This window comes from Lissotriton helveticus, chromosome 3_1 (assembly GCF_964261635.1).
Source record: "Lissotriton helveticus chromosome 3_1, aLisHel1.1, whole genome shotgun sequence".
NCBI lineage: Eukaryota > Metazoa > Chordata > Amphibia > Caudata > Salamandridae > Lissotriton > Lissotriton helveticus.
Genome location: NC_136061.1, coordinates 623,223,021 through 623,243,504, shown reverse-complemented (window position 1 = coordinate 623,243,504; position 20,484 = coordinate 623,223,021). Strand labels below are relative to the sequence as shown.

The window sequence follows — 20,484 nt, the reverse complement described above, 5'->3', positions numbered from 1 at the left end:
AGGTCTCTTGGGGAACCTTTGAAATGCCTAATAAATACACTTATAGCTGACCAGTCAAAGTACCACATGGGCTCGGAGTGTGAGGCCCCAGGAGATCAGGTGGGATGGTTCACTTGCAGACATCAATAAGGACATTATTCACCGAAATGTACTGACTGCCAGATGAGATGCAATGCCACAGTATCTCCTGCTGCTGATATAGGGGCCAGCTATGGTCTTGTGTTTACTGTCAGAAGAAACTAAACCACGCAGTGCAGACCAGAATTGATGTATAAGTTCTTATGGAAATTTCTATCAGGATTTCCACATTGGTGTAAACTATTAAAAAAGTTCATCGTATTTTCGCCCACTTAGTAACCTTTACAAACACCACAGTCCAGTGAGATTGGACAGTGAAGATACATCACATACTGCATAAAACCCTGAGGAATGGTAGCACGACAGCACGGGCAGGTGAAGAGAAGTGACAGCAATAAACACAGGGAGAGTGAGGAGATAGGACTGCACTAAACACTGGAAGCGTGAGGAGGAATGACAGCTCTAACCACAGGGACGGTGGGGAAAAACGACAGCACTAAACACTTGGATTTTGAAGAGAAATGACAGAACTAATCAGTGGAAAAGTGACGAGTAATGGCACCACTGAACACTGATATTGTGAAGAAAACGACAGCACTAAACACTGCAGCGGAGAAGAGAAACGACGGCAAAACACCGGAGCATTACGGAGATACAAGAGCACCAACCCCTGGGGCGGTGAAGGGACATGGCAGCACTAAATACTGTGATGGTGAAGAGCAACAACAGCACTAAACAATGGAGAACTGACGATGAACCAACAGCACTAAATCCTGGTATGGTAAACAGAAGTGGCAGCAGTAAACACCGAGACGGTGAGAAGAAACGACAACATTACACTGTGGGATATTGAGGAGAAACGGCAGAAGCAGCCCCGGGGATGGTGAAGAGAAATGACAGCACTAAACACGGGAGCAGTGGGGAGGCATGGCAGCACTAAACACCTGGGCAGTGAAGAGGAATGACAACATTAAACAGTGGGACACTGAGGAGAAACGACAGAACTAAACGCTGGGATTGTGACGAGAAGCAGCAGCACTAAACCCCGGAGCGGTGGGGGAAAAGGGCAGCACTAAAAACTTGGACGGTGAGGAGAAACGACAGCACTAAACGCTGGAAGAGTGGGGGGGATTGGCAGCACTAAACAGCGGCTTCGTCACGAAAATGACAGCAGCACGTACTGGTGCTCTGCAGTACCCCTCGCCGACGGTCCATGGACCCGGCACAAGGGACGAGTGTCATTGTGAACATCGTGAATGCGGCTAGCAGTTCGTCGCCGCTCTTGGCTGTTTCTAACTAGCCACAATCGCGCTCGAGCGGCTTCGCGGGAGGCCGATTTTCTAAGAAGCAGGGTGTACAGCGGGTATATTGTACATACCACTACCTTCGATGCGTGTGCCTTGTTTTAATACTAGAATCTTCTGGGTGGGGGGGGATGGGGGGGACACATCCATAAGGGGGTGCCCTGAGCGTCCCTCGCTCCCGATCAGTGTGTTCAGTGTGGCCGCCGCAGGAGCAGAGCCTGGGACTGGGGGGACGAGGGCCGGTGCTGTGGTTTACGAGGAGGGGGGCCGTGGTTGTTTTTACGCAGACAGCCTCCCTCGTCCACTTTCGCGGGAGGTAAGTAGCCTCGTAGGCTCGGGCTGCGTTGTTTGCTATCACGACCCTCCCTCGTCGTAATATGTTTCCCCGTACAGTAAGTGTACACTTGCAATCTGAGATTGCACATGAAGTCGTGCATCAAGTGTGCACGCACGCACGCACTTAAGCGTAAGGGACAGTCCGCACCGCGAGACCAGCAGTGAGGAGACCCTGGTGGGATCTGAGGTGGGCATCCCAGAGCTTGTGAGGAGTTAGGTGGCACCAGGGAGTAACACCGGCCCCCATAGTCCCCGCGGTGCGGGTGGGGGGGGGGGGGGGGGGGGCTGCGAGCTGCAGGGGGCCCCTCAGCACTGTACTCAGGCCTGAGAGCTGCATATTGAATACGAGTGGGGGCCCTTCATGTACCTTGAAGGGGGAGGAGGAGGGCTCAACTTTCGTTACGCCAGTGGGTGGCACGAGGGACCTAGTCATGATGACCCCTGGGGGCCCGGTGATGGCGACGGCCTGGGTGAGACTCCTGATAATGAAGACCCCGTGGGGGCGGGTGAGGGGAGGACCCAGGGGGGATCCAGTGATGGTCCCCCCTGATAATGAAGACTTTGTAGGGAGTGGGTGGGGGCGGATGGGACCCCTAATAATGAGGGCTATGTAGGGACCGGGTGAAAGCGAGGACCCAGATGGGACCCCCGATTACGAGGACCGTGTAGGGAGTGGGCGAGGGGAGATCCCTGATGGGATCAGGTGATGGTGAGGACCCAGGTCGGACCCCTGACAGTGAGGACCTGCAGGGTCCGGTGTGATGCCGTAGGGCCCTCTGAAGGTCATGGTGACCTCCGTGGGGCTCCTGATAATGACAGCTGAGTGTCATTCTGTGACCCCATGATACTGGGAATGGTCGCTGTGAATCCGTGGGTATCAGAGACGCACCGAGCTGCACCCCTGACATTAGGGAGAACCCCGACTTGTATCCTTGAGATTGGGGAGGACACCTCTAGGGAGCCGGCTTTGAGAACCGAAGCGACCTCAGAGGAAGTCTGTCACATACCTGCAGAACAAAGTACTGGCTTTTCTTTTTATGGATCATTTTATCATGAAATTCACCTTTTTGATATAATTGAAGCAAAGACTCCCAGAATGCAGTGGTTTATTGAACGAAAGTGCAGGATTGGGTACATTGGGAACGGCTGACAATGAGCGACCTGGAATGGACTCTGTTGCCTGTGAACCACATGTTGTGCTTTCTAGCGGACCCCGGCGCGGGTGACCCTGTTAGACTTGCATGTGGCTTTACAATTCGATCCTGGCCACCGGGAGCTGGGTCAGGGTCTCGGTGCACGTGCGTGCGCAGGGACGCTGTAACCCCGCGCACACGCAGAGATGACAACGCCCCCTCCCAGGGGTCTTAGGTAGAAACACACACACTCAAGGTCTCAGCAGACAAATGGGTGCTCCCTGCCCCACACGCCTGGTCGCAGGTGAATAAGCCGGCCACGTTACGTCTCAGAAAGCACGTACAGGCACAACCACAAAGTATCAGGGCACGAGGTAGGCTCTCGGGGATACGCACTGAGGTTGGCTGTACTGTTAACTTTAGGGTTTCTGGACGCTGGTGAGTATAGAGCTTTCAAATAACAGTTGGATGCTCAGCCCACCTTTCTTCTCAGAAAGGAGGTGGGTTACAGCACCCTAGGCTTGGAGGGTACAGGCGAGTGAACCCCTCTTCCGCCCCGGGTAGAAGGGTACAGGTGGGCACAGTCTCGGGGTGGCTGGTATTCAACGAGGACCTGGTGGAACATGTGAAACAGTTTGGAGGTGCAGGTGAGCGCATGAAGCCATGCGCGCGTCTGAGATGACATTTGAAATGGAAGTCACCCCTACAGGGTGCTGTCACGGAGGGTCTCTTACCTTTGGTGCTGGAGGTCTCCTGGTTAATGTACATTTTCCCTCCTGCCCAGCTCCTCTCCTAGACTCCTCTTCTACGTGGACCAATACTTCGCTTGCCCTGGTTCCGTTCTCGTGGCACCGTGCTCAACTTGCCCCCTGTGTGCACTTGAGGTCTCTTGTGACTGACAGCCAGCCCCCCGGGCACGGCTCTCAGCAGCCACTGCTCTCCGCGAGCACCGTCTCCGCAGCGCCTCTCCTCCCGGGCAGCGCGTCGCTCTTCTGGGCACAAGCGGTCCCTTTGTATCCGGCAGTGTTGCTCTCCTCCGTGCAGGCAGCGCCCCTCTGCCCTCGGCAGCGCCTCTTCTCCCCGGGCAGCGCTCCTCTCCTGTCGGGCACAGGAGGTTCCTCCGCTCCGGGCAGCGCCTCACCTCCCCGGGCAGCGCGCCTTTCCTCCCGGGCACAGGTCCTTCTGCTCCGGGCAGCGCGCCCGTCCTCCCGGGCACAGGTAGTCCCTCTGCCCACGGCAGCGCCTCTTCTCCCCGTACAGCGCCTCTTCTCCCCGTACAGCGCTCCTCTCCTGTTGGGCACAGGAGGTTCCTTCGCTCCCGGCAGCGCCTAACCTCCCCGGGCAGCGCGCCTCTCCTGCCGGGCACAGTTCCTTCTGCTCCGGGCAGCGCGCCTGTCCTCCCGGGCACAGGTGGTCCCTCCGCTCCCGGCTGCGCTGCACTTGTACGCGCTGCACTGGACGCCACTATAAATGATTGGTGGCTACACAGAAGCTATAGGGTGTGCGCTCCTTCCATCCGCCACCGGGCTCCGGGCCCCTCTCCCCATCCCCTGGCTCCCTGCCTCCCTCGGGCACCCTCTCCTCTCCGAGGCACGGACTGCTCTCCGCCGTCAGCAGGTGCCGCGACAATGCTTTGAAACTCTCGGCGGCCCAAACACGTCCAACAGGTCCTGGGCAGAGTGGAAGAGGAGGAGCGGAAGGTGTCGGCGTCCCCGGGAGATCAGCGACCTCTGCGTGCACTCACAGGCACTGGAGCCTGACAGGGCGATGCCAGCGAGGGGTATCCGGGCTCCTCAGCCCTCCACGGAAGAGGTGATCTGAGGCAGGCGAGTGGCCTGTTTATTGTCCAGCAAGCAGGCCGGTGTGCCCAGCACCTCCCTCGCCCTGGGCAGTAAGGGGCAGTGCAGCGCACGCCTTCTGCTGCACGCTACGGAGCCTCGCGCGTCTCCCGCTGCCTCGCCCGCTGCCCTGGCTCTGCGCGATGCCCACTCTGTGCCTGCACATCTCTCGCTTCGCGATGCTGCGCGCACTGGCGGCGGGCGCGGAAACTGCACGCGGGCCCATCCCTGCCAGCACCTGGGAGGGGAGGGGGCACGGCCCCCTAGCATACACCTGACGATAGGAAGGCGTGTAATACTGCGCCCACGGACACGCCTTGAGACTTCCTAATGCAGTCAGTGAAAGGAGTCATCATCACCATAGGGTGCCCGCTCCATGTTCCTCGAAAATATGACCTAGTGGGTTACATCAGGATTCATATTCTGACCTACAAGGTAAATGCATGTCTCTCTGCAGCTGGCTTGGGATTCGGGAACCCGCCAGGCTATCTTTTTACAAGTTCAGCTGGTGACCGCAGGTTACACAATGATCTCTACCTCTGCTGCTCCAACCCTGCAAGTTATCATACATGCTCTGTAATAACTCTCAACTTCCTTCCCCCAGACCCATCACAGTGGAACATTTGGAACACCCCTCATCCACAGTAGTGCTGGAGACCCCAGTGAGTTTTACAAGTCCCTTGCGCCACATTTACGTCACTTGTTCCCATATTAAAAGCGACATCACTTGTTCCCATATTAAAAGCGGTCACTTGTTCCCATATTAAAAGCAAAGCACCGCGATGAAAGGGACATATTAATAAGCCCCTGGGGGACAGATTTACAAGAAACTGACGCATCTGTACAGATACTCAGTTTCCCTCCTCCTCCATGCAGAATCCTTGCTGTTAGAAGCTGATTCTGACACTATGGGCCGCCCAGGTTTTTAAATTTTTTAGCACCTAATTGTTGAGCTTTTACTGTGAGGGAGCCTGATACGTTGGGATTCACCCACAGTGAACTCAGGATGTAAGAGACTGCATGGGGATTTTACTGGTGTCCCCCGGCTTGACCAGGCCACTGCACAGCAGCTGGAGTAAGGGACACCGCACTGGTTACATGCAGACACATGTGTACATGCGGGTGCACACGTGTAGGGGCTGCGCAGGGGAGATTCCTAGCGTACACAGCCAAGGAGCAGGTGCAGATAGACTGGTGTGGCAGGACTTATGCAGAATGGGGTGGTGACATGGAATAGGCTTTATACACTGGGAAGAAACATGCCAGGGAAAGTCAGTGTGTTTTACTGTTTTTCACTTCATTAATCCCCTATTGGGATTTTTAGCTAATGGGCTAAAGAAACTTTTAAAAGGCCTACAGATTCCAGACATGCACTTAAGTCCACTGTAATGGATGTGAAAAGGAGTATTCCGCAGAGTCCAAAGTCATATTTGTACTGCTTTAGGGTCATCCAGGACTGTCATATTTCTCTGAGCCAGCCATAACCAGACCCTGGCTGAGGGCTGACCTCAGCTGGATGGATTGATAACCTTTCTTCACAAGCTAAAGCCTCCTCTCCACAAAGAAAAGATGGGTGAGGCTACAGGCTCATCCATCCACATCCATCACTGGGTGCCAGGCACCAGGCTGCACCAAGGAGGCAAGGCAGCGAGGGGGGAAAGGCTTTTTCAGAAACCATGTGGCCAGAGACCTTGGAAGCGCTGTTTTGGACAAATCCAGAGGCTGGACAAGAAGGAAGGGAACAGGGGCAGGGAAGTGATGTGTCACTGTTTGATAGGACGAACAGAGACTTCCTGTCAGTCCCCTACTCAACTTTTAAAAAGTGCTTGCACAAGAAGAAAAGCTCTCTCTGGAGTGTGGTCTGCTGAGGCGGAAGATGCTGGAGCCTGGCAATACACAGCTGGAAGAAGGACGCCCCCCTGACTCCCCCCCGGGCCCTAACAGCGCCAGAAGAAGAGCCCAGGACCGGTGCGCAGATACAGGGGCCTTTGCACTGGGAGAAGAGAGGCCCAGGAGGAGAGCCAGGCGAAAGGTTGGCGCAGGGAGCCAGTGAAGGCTGCTCCCTGCAGAATGCACCCTCTTGGAGACCCGGAGGGCAAAGGAGAGTGCTCCCAGTGCCTTGGGGGCGCCACCAGGAGCAAGAAAACGCAACATGGGGCAGATCGGAACCCCAGGGGCTTAGATATGGCCCCCAGATGGTAGGCGACCTTTGACCCCTAAGAAGATCGACGATGAAGCGAGTGAGGCTCCGCCGCCGGTCTCAGAGATACCCCTGGAGTGGGTCAGGTCCCGGGGCTGCCCCCAAGGAGAAGGGAAGCCAGGGAGCGCCGTCACGCTCCCGGTGAAGATGCCCTGCAGGGGGGCCAGGAGCCCACCCTGGCCCACACCGTAGATCGAGGCAGGGGAGCGCCGTCGTGCCCCCGCGAAGAGGTAAGATGGGGAGCGTAGTCACGCTCCCCGTGAAGGTACCCTGTGGGGGAGCCAGGAGCCCACCTTGGTCCCCACTGAAGATCAAGTCGGGGATCGCCGTCGTGCTCCCTGTGAAGGTGTGCAGGGAGAGGGGCCTGGGACCCCAACTCCAGGCCCCGCCGAAGTCAGAGTTGCGCCGTCGCGTACCCCGTGTTATTATGCGGAGGGGACCCAGGACCCCATCCCCGGGCCCCGAAGACCAGACGGAGGCTGAAGGATGACCGGAGGGGGCGGACGCGTCTGCACGCTGGAGCGGGCAGACCCGAAGTACCCAGCCGGCTTCTGCGGCCGCACACAGGGGTGCGGGCCCGAAGGGAGCCGGTAGTGGCAGCCGGGGGTGGGCTCGCCGGGCTGCCCTCAGCCCAGCGATTTGCAGGGGGTGCCCGGGTGGTACAGAGCCCCCCGCCAGTCAAGTAGACGCGAAGGGAGGCATAAGGGGCCCGGGTGGGATCGGGCCCCCGAAAATGGGAATGAGCGGCTGGGGGTGGGCTCCCCGATCCGTAGAACCTACCTGAGGGTCCGGTGGGACCGGACCGTCCAACGGGCAGCCAGAGTGGCCGGAGGCCCACATCGCGGCTCTTCCCGGAGTAGCTGGAGAGCCGCTGTTCAGAAATGCACGAGGTCCCAAAATGCCTTGCAAGCCAGGACCGGCCTGCAGGGGAAAAACTGTATTTTCTCTGCTTGTGGTGGCCCCAGGAGGATGGGGTCACCACCACATGAATGCAAAGGTGCAGGGGGAGCTGATGGAGAAGCGCAGTCCCCCCAGCACGAAGGGAAAAGTCCCACCCTAAGTGTCTTGGGAACTTAAAAGAAACAACCCCTCAAGGGCACAGCCAAGACTGCATTACCCTCTAGGCTGGACCTTTTGTTCTACAACTGAGGGTGTATGGTGAAGTGCATCATGGAGTGAAGGGCTGAGTTGAGGATGTCTGGAGAAGGGCATCCCCTGGAGGTGAAGAGGTGTAATTGCATTGAAATGCATTTATTAATGGTTATTTCTTTTAGAAGGACTGAAGTTCATGTGTTTAATGAGAAGTACATGTAAGGTGATGCAAAGTAGGGTTATGTTGCCAGACATACCTGCTAGGGGGTCTGGCTGTATAGAGGTAATCCTGTGATTTCATCTGTGATGCCTTTAGGGGCTGTAATTGCAATGCATTCTAATAATACACAAATGTAATGAGTGCTGTTATTCTAAAGTGATGCTTAAACATGTATTCATGCTGCTGCTGTTAGGTGAGGAACAACCCAGACGGTTAGCCCTTAAGATGTAGAGGTGCATACTTTATGGTCAATAGGAGATGCTCAGTCAGGGTTATGTGTCACCAAGGAAAGTGTACCCATTTTTAATGCTGGTTGTGGTAATGGGGTGGGTCGCCACTGGGAAGGTGCCAATGCGCAGGGTCCACGCCCCAGGTTATCAACTAACTGCATTGGGGGCAAGATGATGTGCATACATGGGAGTGGTGGTACTGGGGGAGGGGTGGAAATGTTATGCAATGTCACAAAGTGATTCCAACAGCTTAATTATATTGGTAAATTGGTGCATAGTATTGAGTAGTGTGTGTTTAATAAATGTACTCTTACTTTTATAACGCAAAGTACAGACTAAACAATCAATTATTGAGTGTCATTTTTGGGCACCTGCAAATGGAGATTACTAGCCCACACCACCTCCCTTGAATAAGCCTCAGACTGCTCTGCAACACTACCCTCTGAGAGTCAGGTGCTACAATTGGGTGTTTGGTTCCCAGTGAAGGACAAATATAGTCATGGTATTTGTGCAGGCCTCACAGATGCTGCCTCGTTTTCCAACACTTGTACCACCATGGATGCACCGTATTTACAATACAGCGCACCATGGTGCAAGGATTGACAGATGGATCAGAAATTCTGATGCCTCTATTGGTGCAAAAGTCCAGCATTGCCACATTACGAGTACATCGATCGGACCATGAGTGGACCGTCGCAGGGACCCGCGATCCTTGGCACATGCACAGTGGTCTTGAGGCAGCAATATGCTTGGCAGTGCCACTGCAGCGCCACCAAGCATATTACAAGTTTCCTCACTGTGACCCTAACCACGACGGTGAGACTGTATTCATTAGGGTGGCGGTGAGGAAACAAGGAGAGCCCTACAGGTCCTGCTAGTGCCTCATGGCCCATGGAATGCATGCAGGGGGGTAAATGGTGTGCCCCTTTCTGTGCATACATGCCCTGTTCTGCACAGCATGAACTTAACAGTCTATGCCGTGCAAAAACCTGCTTTGGCGCTCCCATTGCGGTGCCTTTTTGAAAGGCACTGCTGTTGGACCGCCAAAGGACCAGATGCCAGACTACGAAGGAAAATCGCAGTATGACGGGCAGCCAGCGGTTGAGTATGGCAGTGCGGGAGCGGGGCATAATGTGCCGCCCCACTCCTGCTCTGCCAAACTTGTAATCAGGCTTTAAAAGATTTGACCCCAGCTATGTGGAATGAAGGCTTTAGACATCATAAGGGGTATTAAATTGGACACCCGTTCGCCTTCTGTCATCCCAGATCTCAATGCACATGAACTCCCTGAAGAATCTCCACAGCTGCACCAGTGTGAGAGCCTCGTGACCGTTCCCTGTGAGACAGTCTTTATGGTCTGTTTATCCAGGAGTCTCCACAATGTAAGTAATGGTATGATGTAAAAGTGAAAATGTATTAAAACCCTCTAAATGCAGCGTCCCATGGTAGAGGGCCCCCGCTATTATCGTGGGGTGAGGAAGTAGAGACATACACCAACTAAAAGAAGCTGATAATCACATAACCAGTTGTAGAAGGCTGTTAATAACCTATAACTTGCTACAGTAGGCTGTTAGTGACATGCAACAAACTGCAGGTGGCTCTTTTATGCGGTAGCAAGACGCTGATAGTGATTTCCACGAGCCGGAGGAGGCTGATAGTTACATACAAACAGCTGCAGGGGGGTTTAAGAGACATACAACCATCTGCAAGAGGCTGCTAGTGACATGCACCAACTTAAGAAGGCAGATAGCAACATAAAACAGCTACAGAAAACAATTAGGCCCTCATTATGATGTTGGGCGGAAAGCCAACTGACAGCTTGTTAGAGCTTTCTACTCGACACATAGGTTTCCGTCCAACTGACATATTATGATACTGGTGGTCAGACGGAAACCTGCAGGGGAATTCCGCTTCCCTTCTGATGGGTTAACGGAGCCCGTTGGTGCAGCGGGCGGAATTGTCATCCCAAAATGGCAGTGGCGCCAGCCTCAGCTCCACTGTCGGGATTACAATTTAGTTTTCCGCCTGCTCTTTCATGGCGGTCCACCTGCCATTAAAAGGCAGGCAGAAAGTGACTTTGGGGGCCCCTAGCAGGGCCCTGTTTCCCCCCTGGCCATACACTATGGGGCCTGGGGTAGCACCTGTGATGCCCCCCTAAACTTCCCTGTCCCTGCAACATTTGGCAGGCAGTGCATGGTGCCTGCTACATGTTGCAGGGATGTTTGAAAGCATACATTATTCTATTGCAGCTTGTGCTGCGGCCCTATTCTGGCCGCCGCACAAGCTGCATAGGGTGATGACATCCTAATACTGCGGGTGAAACCACTGACTAATAGTCGGGCGGATTCCATCACGCTAAGGTGTCAGTCGGACGTGTGTCATAGTAATAGGGCTCTTGGTGGCATACAACCCAGATACATTTTAAGACATGAGCCAAGTGGGCCTAGCCTTTCAAGCCTCCCCATGATAGAGCCATCACTGTTCTGCAGAGTCCTGCCCTGATGACCTTGAATAATTCTTAAAAATGTTGTTTTAAATACAGTTTTTCTTTAATTTATCTTTAAAGTGGGTGATGTGTGAGAGTCTATTACAGATATTTTGCAGAAAAATGTTGCATTTATAATAATGCAAAATCCATAAAACAAGTTTTTTTGGGATGAAAACAGGATCTCAGATAAATGAAATTCGAGGGTGTGACAGGGATTATTTGCCGTAACATTAGTGAGCTGCTACCTTGTTACAATATTGAAATCACATATCCCTAACCCTGAATATTTTTTTTTTTTTTTTTTTTTTGATCAAATATATTTTTATTGAGTTCCACAAAGCAATGTGATACATACAATATAGGAAGAAACAAAAAGCGATGTCATGGCGCCCGTCCCCGACCCAGCAGCGCACCCCTCTGAGTGTCCATGAGGTGAGGCAAGTCCGGGCGCCCGAGTATGCTAGCTTGGCGGAGGGGCACGCCCCCCTGCGGCCATCCGAACTCTTTTCACCCAACTCCCAAACAGGCCCTCCCTCCCACCCCACCCCAACTGTATCCCACCCCTTCAACTACCCCCAAGCCCCCCCACCCTCCCCCCTCCCGCCCGGTGTGTTCCTTGTAGCGCCTATGTTGGTTGTACTGTGTAGAGGCTAGACTTTGTGTTCCGCTCTGGTCTTTTCATCTCTAAACCCCTCCGCCAATTTCAGGACCCGGAGATACCTCGGGCATGTGAGCTCCGTAAATTCCTGGGAAAGTAGAGAGATGAGTGGACGCCAGGTTGCCCTGAAGGTTTCGGAGGACTGAGTAAGCGAGGCTTGTATCCTTTCCATCCCCATGATGTACCATAACCGATGTAACCACCCCGTGTGTGTGGGCTGCCTAGTGGACCCCCAGAGTGACAAGATGTGCTGCGTCGCTGCCCCCATTGCCAGTCCCATCTGTTTTCCCCTCATAGATTTGAGGGGGAACGTCAGGTCGTTCGGCAGTCCGAGAACATCATAAGCTGGGAATCGTGGAATGTCGGTGTCAAAGTGAGTGTCTATGTCCTTGAGTACCGCTGTCCAATATTCCTGTACCTCGGTGCAGTCCCACAGGATGTGTAGCATGGTCCCCGTGTGCCCGCACCCTCTCCAACATTTAGGGTCTTTGCTCGGATTCCCCTGGTGTAGACGCTCAGGGGTCAAGTGCCAGTAGTAGGCGATCTTGACCGCCGCCTCCCTGCTAGCGGTATTCCTGGCCGTATGATGAGCCCGGTGGTATACGTCTCGCCATTCTTTAGCTGAAAGAGCGCGCCCCAGTTCCCTCTCCCAGCGCCTCTGCCCAGCAGATTTCTCCGAAGGGGGGGGAGGGGACAGCATCTGATATAATTCCGTGATGGACCTTGTGTCCGATGTCTTGGTCACTATCCAACGCTCATAGGGGGTGAGGGGGCGTCCAACCAAAGGCGCCACATCGGCGTGCGTCAGCCAGTGCCTAAGCTGGAAGTACTGGTAGCGGAGTGGCTTATCCAGTGAATAGTGTGCTGTCACGGCGTCCCATGTCATGAAGCCCTCCGTATCGAAGAGGTGGCCCGCTGATCGACACTCGGATTGTCGCCACTGTGGGAATGAGCTCGTGGGGCTGCCAGGGGGGAACGCCGGATTGTCCAGCAGAGGCGTCATGGGGGAGGGAAAGGTCGTCAGGCCCCTTGGGACCGTGGTAGCATCCCACACTTGCAAAAGGGTCCTGGTGATAGGGGATCTTTTGAGGTACGGTGGTCTGTCTGGGCGCGCCAGGTAGGGAACCTTCCAGAGGGGCATGCCCGCCATGGCCCTGTCCTGGAACAACCAGTGCTTCTCCGAAGTCGGTCGGGACCACTCCAGTAGGAATCTGAGCTGAGCCGCTTGGAAGTAGCGCTTGAGGTCCGGAACCCCCAGACCCCCCTCCGCTGTCGTCCTTGTGGCCAGGTCGCGTCGCAGTCTGGACCTTTTATTCGCCCACACATAGTGATGTAGGGCATCCTGTAGTTTCTTCAGCATCCCCAATGGGGGAGTGACCGGGATGGTCTGGAATACATAAAGGATCTTGGGCAACAGGGACATTTTTATGGCCGCCACCCGGCCCAGCCACGAAAGCGGCTGTTGCTTCCACCTCGCAATGTCCCCCTGGACTCGCGACAGCAGCTTGGTATAGTTAAGGTCGACCGTTTGAACGGTTGACGGCGTCAGGTCTATCCCCAGGTACTGCACGGTGGTGCTGACCTCAAGCCCCCCTATGTGCAACGAAGCCCTGTTAGCTGGTCGGGTGTTGCTACCTAGCGGCAGGACGACGGACTTCTGGACATTCATTTTGAAGCCCGACACTGCCCCAAACGCGGTCATTTCCGATAGGAAGGCCGGCAGAGAGACCCGGGGGTTATCCACCGCCACCAGAATGTCGTCCGCGTAGAGGCTGATGGTTTGCTCCACTCCTCCAAACTTGATCCCGGCTATGGCTCGGTTGTCCCGAACCCGCTGGGCAAATGGCTCGATATAAAGGGCGAACAGGAGCGGCGAGAGTGGGCAGCCCTGCCGCGTGCCTCTCCGGATGTCGAACGGCTTAGAGCTGACCCCGTTGACTTTGATGGTCGCCTTCGGGGACGCGTAGCATCCCGCCACCCAGGAGCGGAATCGCGGACCCACTCCGAATTTGACCAGCGTCTGTTCCAGGAACCTCCAGTCCACCCTGTCGAACGCCTTCTCGGCGTCCACCGAGAGCAGTGCTGCGTCCGAGGCGTTGGCGTATGCTTTGTCTATGACATGCATAATGCGCTTTGTGTTATCCGCGCATTGCCTGGAGGGGACGAAGCCCGCTTGGTCAGGGTCGATAACGCCCGGCAGGCACGGGCCCAGCCGGGAGGCCAGGATGCCTGTGAAGAGCTTAAGGTCCACGTTGAGGAGCGAGATCGGCCTATACGCCGCGCAGCGTGAGGGGTCTTTGCCCGGTTTTGGAAGGACCACGACTTCTGCCTCCAACATCTCCCTCGGGATGGAGCCCTGGCCCTCGAATGAGTTGAATAGCTTTGTAAGGACAGGCGCCAGGAGGGGGCAGAAGGTTTTATAAAAGCCCGCGGAGAAGCCGTCTGGGCCCGGAGCCTTCAAGGGTTTAAGACGGGCAATGGCCGCTATGACCTCCTCCAGGCGGAAGGGAGCATCTAGCGCTGCGGAGTTCACATCGTTAAGGGCAGTGACCTCCATAGACTCCAGGTAGGTCTTCCCCTCCTCCTCTCCCACGGTGTGATCGGCGGCATACAGCCGCTCATAGAAAGTCCGGAATGCCTCCGCTATGTGGTCATCCTCTCGGACCTCGCCACCATCGTCCCCGCGAATCACAGGGATCTGCGAGCGGACGGTTTTGGCCTTGAGTTTGCTGGCCAGCAGGCGGCCCGTCTTGTCTCCCCCCACATAATACGTGTGGCGGAGGCGGAGTGCCGCATATTCCGCCCTGTCCAGGTCCAGATTCGCCAGTTGCGCCCTGACCGCTTTCAGCTTGCGCCAAATCCGGGGGGCTCCCGTCCGGCTGTGGACCCGCTCCAGATCTAGCACCTGCGTCTCCAGGTCCCGTCTCCGATCCTTTCGCTCCCTATTTTCCGCCGCGGCGATCGCCATGATTTCGCCCCTAATGACCGCCTTCAGCGCCCCCCACAGTGTCACCTGGGTTACTTCTCCCGTGTCGTTCTGATCTAGATAAGTGGTGATGCTTTGGGACAGTTGCTGCACAACTCCCTTGCGTGCCAGTATATTTTCCCTGAGTCGCCACTTGCCCCTATGTAGAGGGGCACGTGGGACGGCCAGTTGGAGGGTCACCGCATCGTGATCTGAAAGTGCCGCCGGCGTAATGTCAATGTCCCGAACCATGGGAAGTATGTCATCCGAGCCCAGGAAATGGTCTAGTCTGGCATACGTGTGGTGCACATGAGAGTAGAAGGTGTATCCCGGGGCAGTATGATGTATGTCCCGCCAGATGTCAGTGAGCCCCCTGTCCCTTAACCACTGCTTCCCTGTCACTGACAGCGCTCCGGAGTCCCCAAACCTCTTCCCAGACCTATCCTTCTCATTGTCCATGACCAGGTTCAAGTCCCCTCCCACTAGTACCAGTCGCAGATCTCCCGAGAGCGCTTCAGACAGCGCACCTTTCAAGAAAACCTCTTGTTTGGTGTTGGGTGCATAAATGGAGCCCAGCGTGAAGGAGGAGGTACCCACATGTATCGTGTGTGCTAGGAGCCTGCCCCTGATTTCGGCCACCTTATCCCCAACCCGCCCTTTGAAGTGTCTGGCCACAAGTATAGCGACACCCGCTTTCTTTTCGCCAGTCGTGGAGTAGAATTGGTGGGGGAAGGCCCTAGCTTTCATGCGGTGCCAATCTTTCGCCAACAGGTGCGTTTCCTGTAACAGACATAGTTCAGCCTCCGAGCGCTCAAGGAAGGAGATGACTGCCCTTCTTTTGATGGGGTTATTGAGTCCCTTGACATTAAGTGAGAGGATACGTATGCTGTCAGCAGCCATGCGTACGCATGCGTCCCTTCTGCCGTGCCCTAGACCTCCAACCAGCCCAACCCCTGGTACCAAACACCACTCGATAGTGAGCACACCGAGCTCCCCCCCTCCCCTCCTCCCAAGCCCCAACTCCCCCCCCAACAGTCCCCTGCACCCCTCCCCCCCCAACTGGTGAACATTGTCCCAAGCCAATCATGAGACAGTCTAGGCCTGCGGTAAATGAGTCAATGAGTGGGTGTGTGGCAGTGGCGGCTCATGGCCCCCCGACCCCCCCATCCAGGAGCCAAAACTTATCTGATGTCGACCTTCACCAAAATCCATTTAGGGGGCTGCGCCTGTGTCTTTGGATACTTCCTGGATTGCTGCAGCCTGTTCCAAGGCCACCGTGTCCGGATCGGGCTTGAGAGGCTTCTTCCGCTGCCTGTCCCGCCGCACTGTCTGCCATCCGTCCCTCGACCTCCCGGGGGAGCCCGTCCCGGCCCCAGAGGACTGCCGGTCCGCCATGTCGTCCTGTTGTGGGTCCTCATAGGGGATGCCTAGCACCTCACACGTGTCTCGTAGGGAACGCAGCTGGTGGAGGGCGCCCTTCCACTTAAAGACCAGGCGAAACGGGTGTCCCCAGGAATACGGGACCCCCTCTTTACGCAGGAAAGTAGTGGCAACCCTAAACGCCCTCCGCTTTTGTAGGGTGGTCGCAGCCAAGTCCTGAAAAAGTTCCACATTGTGATCTTGGAAGCGGAGGGGTTGCTTGTGACGAGCCTCTCTCAGGATGCGCTCCTTCAAGGGATAGTCCGGCAGAAAGGCCAAAATGTCCGGTGGGGGGCCCTGGGTCCGGCGGGCCAGGCCCACACGGTGGGCTCTGTCGATCCGAACCGCGAAGTCCTCTCCTTCCCCCAGCACCATCCGGAAGAGTGCCTGCAGGTATCCCGCCATGTCTTCCCCCTCCGCCTTGAGCGGCACATTCCGGACTCGAATGTTATTGCGTCTGGAGCGATTCTCCAGATCCTCCGCGTGGGTCTGGAGATCCATCTGCTGATCATGAAGACGGACGATCTCCTGCCGAAGGAGTTCTATTTCCTCACTACGGGCCTGGCCCGAGAGCTCATTGGCCGCCACTCTCTCCCCCAGTTCGTCGACGTCCCGCCGGAGTTCCTTGTGCTCCCCGGTCATTTCCTGCCGGAAAGTTTGAATATCGTCTTTTAGGGAGGCGAAGAGGGATTCCATGAACGCCTTGGTCGCTGGCGCCTCACCCTCTGGTAGATCTTTCCCCCCGGGGGTGGGCCTCGGCGCCGGTTTGTCTGGGCTTTTATCGGGCTTGGGGGGTCCTTTGACCAGCATCTCCGAGATGTTGCGGTTCCCTTTCCGGTTCGACATGGCTATCCCAGCCGTGGGCCTCAGCCTGGTCAGGGCTCCGTGTGATTCGGCAGGGTGCTCCGATGCGCTCTGGCCGTCGTCTGAAAAGGCCGGTATCGTGTCCCAGGGGCCTCTTCCCTAGGCCACAGGCCTCGACCCCACTGCTTTCCCTCGCTCGAGGTATAGGGCTGGCTCCCGCCAGGTATCTCTTGGGCTACAGGCCACCCGCTCTGTACTCCCCTTCCCAGGGCCTTCCGCAACCTCGGGCCTTCCCAGATCCTAGTCGCGTTTCAGCCAGGCGTGCCTCCGGGTGGGGGGGGGGGATCCCCCGCTGTGACCGCAATTGCGTCCCGGCCGCCTCCTGGGCGCCGCTCACCTTCTCTGTATGGGCGCCGAGCCCCTCTGCTGCCGGGGTCGATATGCCCCACCGGCCCGCTGCACAGCCGGGCCGTGCTTCCTCGACTGGGCCCACGCCGGGGCCCCGCGTTGTCCCGTAGGCCGACGGACCTGGCTCCACTCAGGCCGCTGGGCCGTGGACGGCTGCTGCCGGCCTGCTCCCCTCGGCCCCCGCAGACACCGCGGGGGTCCTCACCGGTGCACGGCCCGCGCCTGAAGCACCGTGCTAGGACCGACCCACCTCTCGGCAGCAGCGCCGCTGTCCCTCAGTCGCGCCTTCCAGCTGCAGTCAGGCGTCTCCGGCCCTCGGCGCTCACCTCCACTAGGCCCACTAGATTCTGGGGCCGACGGACCCGGCGCCTCGATCCCTCTCCCCTGCCTGCGCCAGTCGCCGCTTGGTGATGCCGGGTGGTACCTCTGGGGCTCTGGAATCGCTGTCGGGATCCCCGACTCTCCCACACGCCGGCCCCAGGTGTCGCTTGGGGTCTCTCCGGGCCGCTCGGCCCCTGCGCTCGGGTCGCTGCCGCCCGCACTAGCCCCTCGCCGTCAGGCAGCTCCGTGCATCTGCGGTCTGCGGCAGCTTCGAGCCTCGCCGCCGGCTCCTCCAATGCCGCACTGCTTCCCGGTTCTGGCCCGCTGCTGCTGGCCGGCTCGGTGAGGGCGAAGGTCCGCAGGGTACCCTGGCGGGGGATCAGGCCTGGGGAGCCTCTGCGAGACACGTCTTACCGAGCCGCCATCTTAGCCACGCCCCCTGAATATTTTTTTTAACCAATTCATTGTTTATTTCAGATAAAATTCCTAAAACACAGCAAGATTAATAGAGAAATTATAAAACAAACATTTTATTTATCAATCATTGGAGATGTCATCAGTGATGTCATAAACGATGTAATAGAACATGTCATAAATGAGGTAAATGTGAGGTTATAAGCAGTGCATGACAGAGGCGCAAGTTATATTTAGCTATGCTAACTATAACTGGTGGATTTCTGTGTTTTTTTTAGTTCAAAATGTTAACGTTGTCACTGACATATTCACCCAACTATTACATTATTTTAACCTTAGTTTTTTCAGTTAATTTCAAAGGTTTTTGAAAAAAAAAAACAGATCTTTTCATCCCACCTAACCAATGTTCCCTCTAATTTTTTTCCTCTGTGTGCGGCAGTTTAGGGTCTCTGTGCGCTGCAGCCATGGCTATGTGCTCCAGAAACCAGACCGCGCGTGTGTGCAGCGCCAAATATCCCTCCAAACTTTTGTTAAAAAAACTGAAAATACCGGGCTTTTACACACACACAGCGCCACATTAAGGGTCTTAAGGCAGATTTGCAATTTGGATACACAGAGGCTTATGCTTGTTTAAATCTGCTGAGTGACGTTAACCATGGTTATAGAATGAGGCTATGTCATCTAGAAGTGCGTTCATACTTTGGTTTTCTTTCGAGGCAGCTATCATTTTGCCCGGCTGTTGCTCCGCTGCTTTTATACGTCGATGTGGTTATGTCTTTCTGGGTCCCTTGATTTCTGGCCGTGCACCGGCGCTGAAATGTTGCTCATGCACATTCGGTATAGCTGCGGTTTCTCTCCTTTGTCGCCTCCTTTGAAACAACAGCTGTCGCTGCAGCAGGGATGAGAAATCCCAGCCTGTGGTTGGCTAGGGCGGTGGGTGGCGCATGAAGTGAAGGCCGAGAGAGAGGAGTTACAGTGTCACTGGTCCGAGCACAAGGAGCTGGTGTTGGTGGATATCTATGGTCTGCCAGCTGCTGTGAGGCATACTGTGGGAGGGGTGGCACCATGCCACCAGAGCTCAGCTACTACCGAGAACGGCGCAGTTCCTCTTTGTCCCACCTTCACCCTCCACCCTCGGTTCTCTTTTTGGTACTTATTCCCTAATCGGCCTGCCTCCGCCCTGGCTTCTGTCTCATTGTCACCTGTCCCACAATTCTCTCTGATGCCCAACCTCTTCTGGTGTGCTAATAATAATAGCAGGAACAAAAATGTGCTTTTGTATGGCCCTTTATATACCACGCCTCATTTATAAGGAATGGAAATAGCAAGCAATATTATGCAATCATATAAACTCCAAATGGACGTGGATGTGGGCAGTGAGCATTTTATTAACTTCGGGGTGATGCATGGCTACATTGTTCCAGGCCTCCTTGCCCCATCATCACAGCTATTCCAAGATATCAGCATACTCTTTCTTTCACATAAAGAAAACTCTGACATTCTAAAAGTATTACTTCTTGTACGTGTGCAAATTTCTGAATATTAAAACAGATATTATATACAGTATTTTATATCGGAGAGATCCCCCTGGGGCCACATTCTGAAACATTTTCAGGCCCACAGGAGTACAGGGGCCGCATTGACTCCCGCAAGACTCCAGCAGGATGGGTAAAACATGAATTTGCATTGCAATAGGTCACACATTTACGACGAGTTTGAGCTACTGGTATTGTAAATGACAATGCCTTTTATTTATGTGCTGACTTAAAAAAAGTAAATAAAAGGCATTGTCATTTTACAATGCTCATAGCTGAAACTCTCGGATATACGAGACCTATTGCATTGCAAATGCTTTATTAATCTGCTTGACCCACACAAAATAAAGGACTCACGAGCCACAATTTGGAGGGAGAAGTCAGCAAGGAGACACCAGAGCCCTCTTTCGCCCTGTAACAAAGTGCCTAGTCCTGGAGCAAGTACGGGGGGAGAAGAGACCGAACTATAGAGAGTGGGGCAAACCTACAAATGGAATGGAGCATGGTTTTCCGTCTTGTCCTCAAAGTTAATTTCTTGATGTTGCTCGCTGTCACCAACTATTCTTCAGAATCTCTATATTCCTTTGAAGGACATGTCAATTCCTATCCTCTCGATTCTCTTGATCCTTAACTTTTTATCTAATTTCTCCCTCAGGCCTTCATACTACTCCTAATATTTTCGAATCTCTTCCTTTCGATTTCTCATCTCTGTCTTCTTAACACGTTTCTCATTACATCTCGTCTCTATATGTATCCCTCTCTCATGTTTACACTTGTGCCTTTATTCCCCACTCCTCTCTCTTGCAGTCTTAATGTTTGGCTATCCCTCTGTCCATGAGCTCTAATGTAACTTCAGGGCTTTTAATCAGATAAATTTTCCTCATAGTCACACGCATTTCCACTTTATTAATCTATTAATGTACTGATGCTCATGGACTGTATGGAGCACACATGCATGTTTAGCTGATGCCTCGCATTTTCATTTATATAACCCAATCCTGGAGGCATTATCCAACCATATGACCATCTGCAACATCTGCA

At 54.8% G+C, this 20,484-nt stretch overlaps 1 protein-coding gene across 2 annotated transcripts in view; it reads right to left on the bottom strand.

Moving 5' to 3' along the window:
* Positions 1 to 4,860, bottom strand: part of SYT7 (synaptotagmin 7) — an 812,643-nt gene extending 807,783 nt beyond the window's left edge. Inside the window, exon 1 of one of the 2 annotated variants that reach the window (XM_078680615.1) lies at positions 3,586 to 4,860. In XM_078680615.1, the coding sequence (XP_078536741.1) occupies positions 3,586 to 3,619 (34 nt within the window). In that variant the 5' untranslated portion in view covers positions 3,620 to 4,860. The remainder of the gene's footprint in view (positions 1 to 3,585) is intronic. The other variant, XM_078680614.1, reaches the window with a different exon arrangement.
* Positions 4,861 to 20,484: the final 15,624 nt, after the last annotated feature.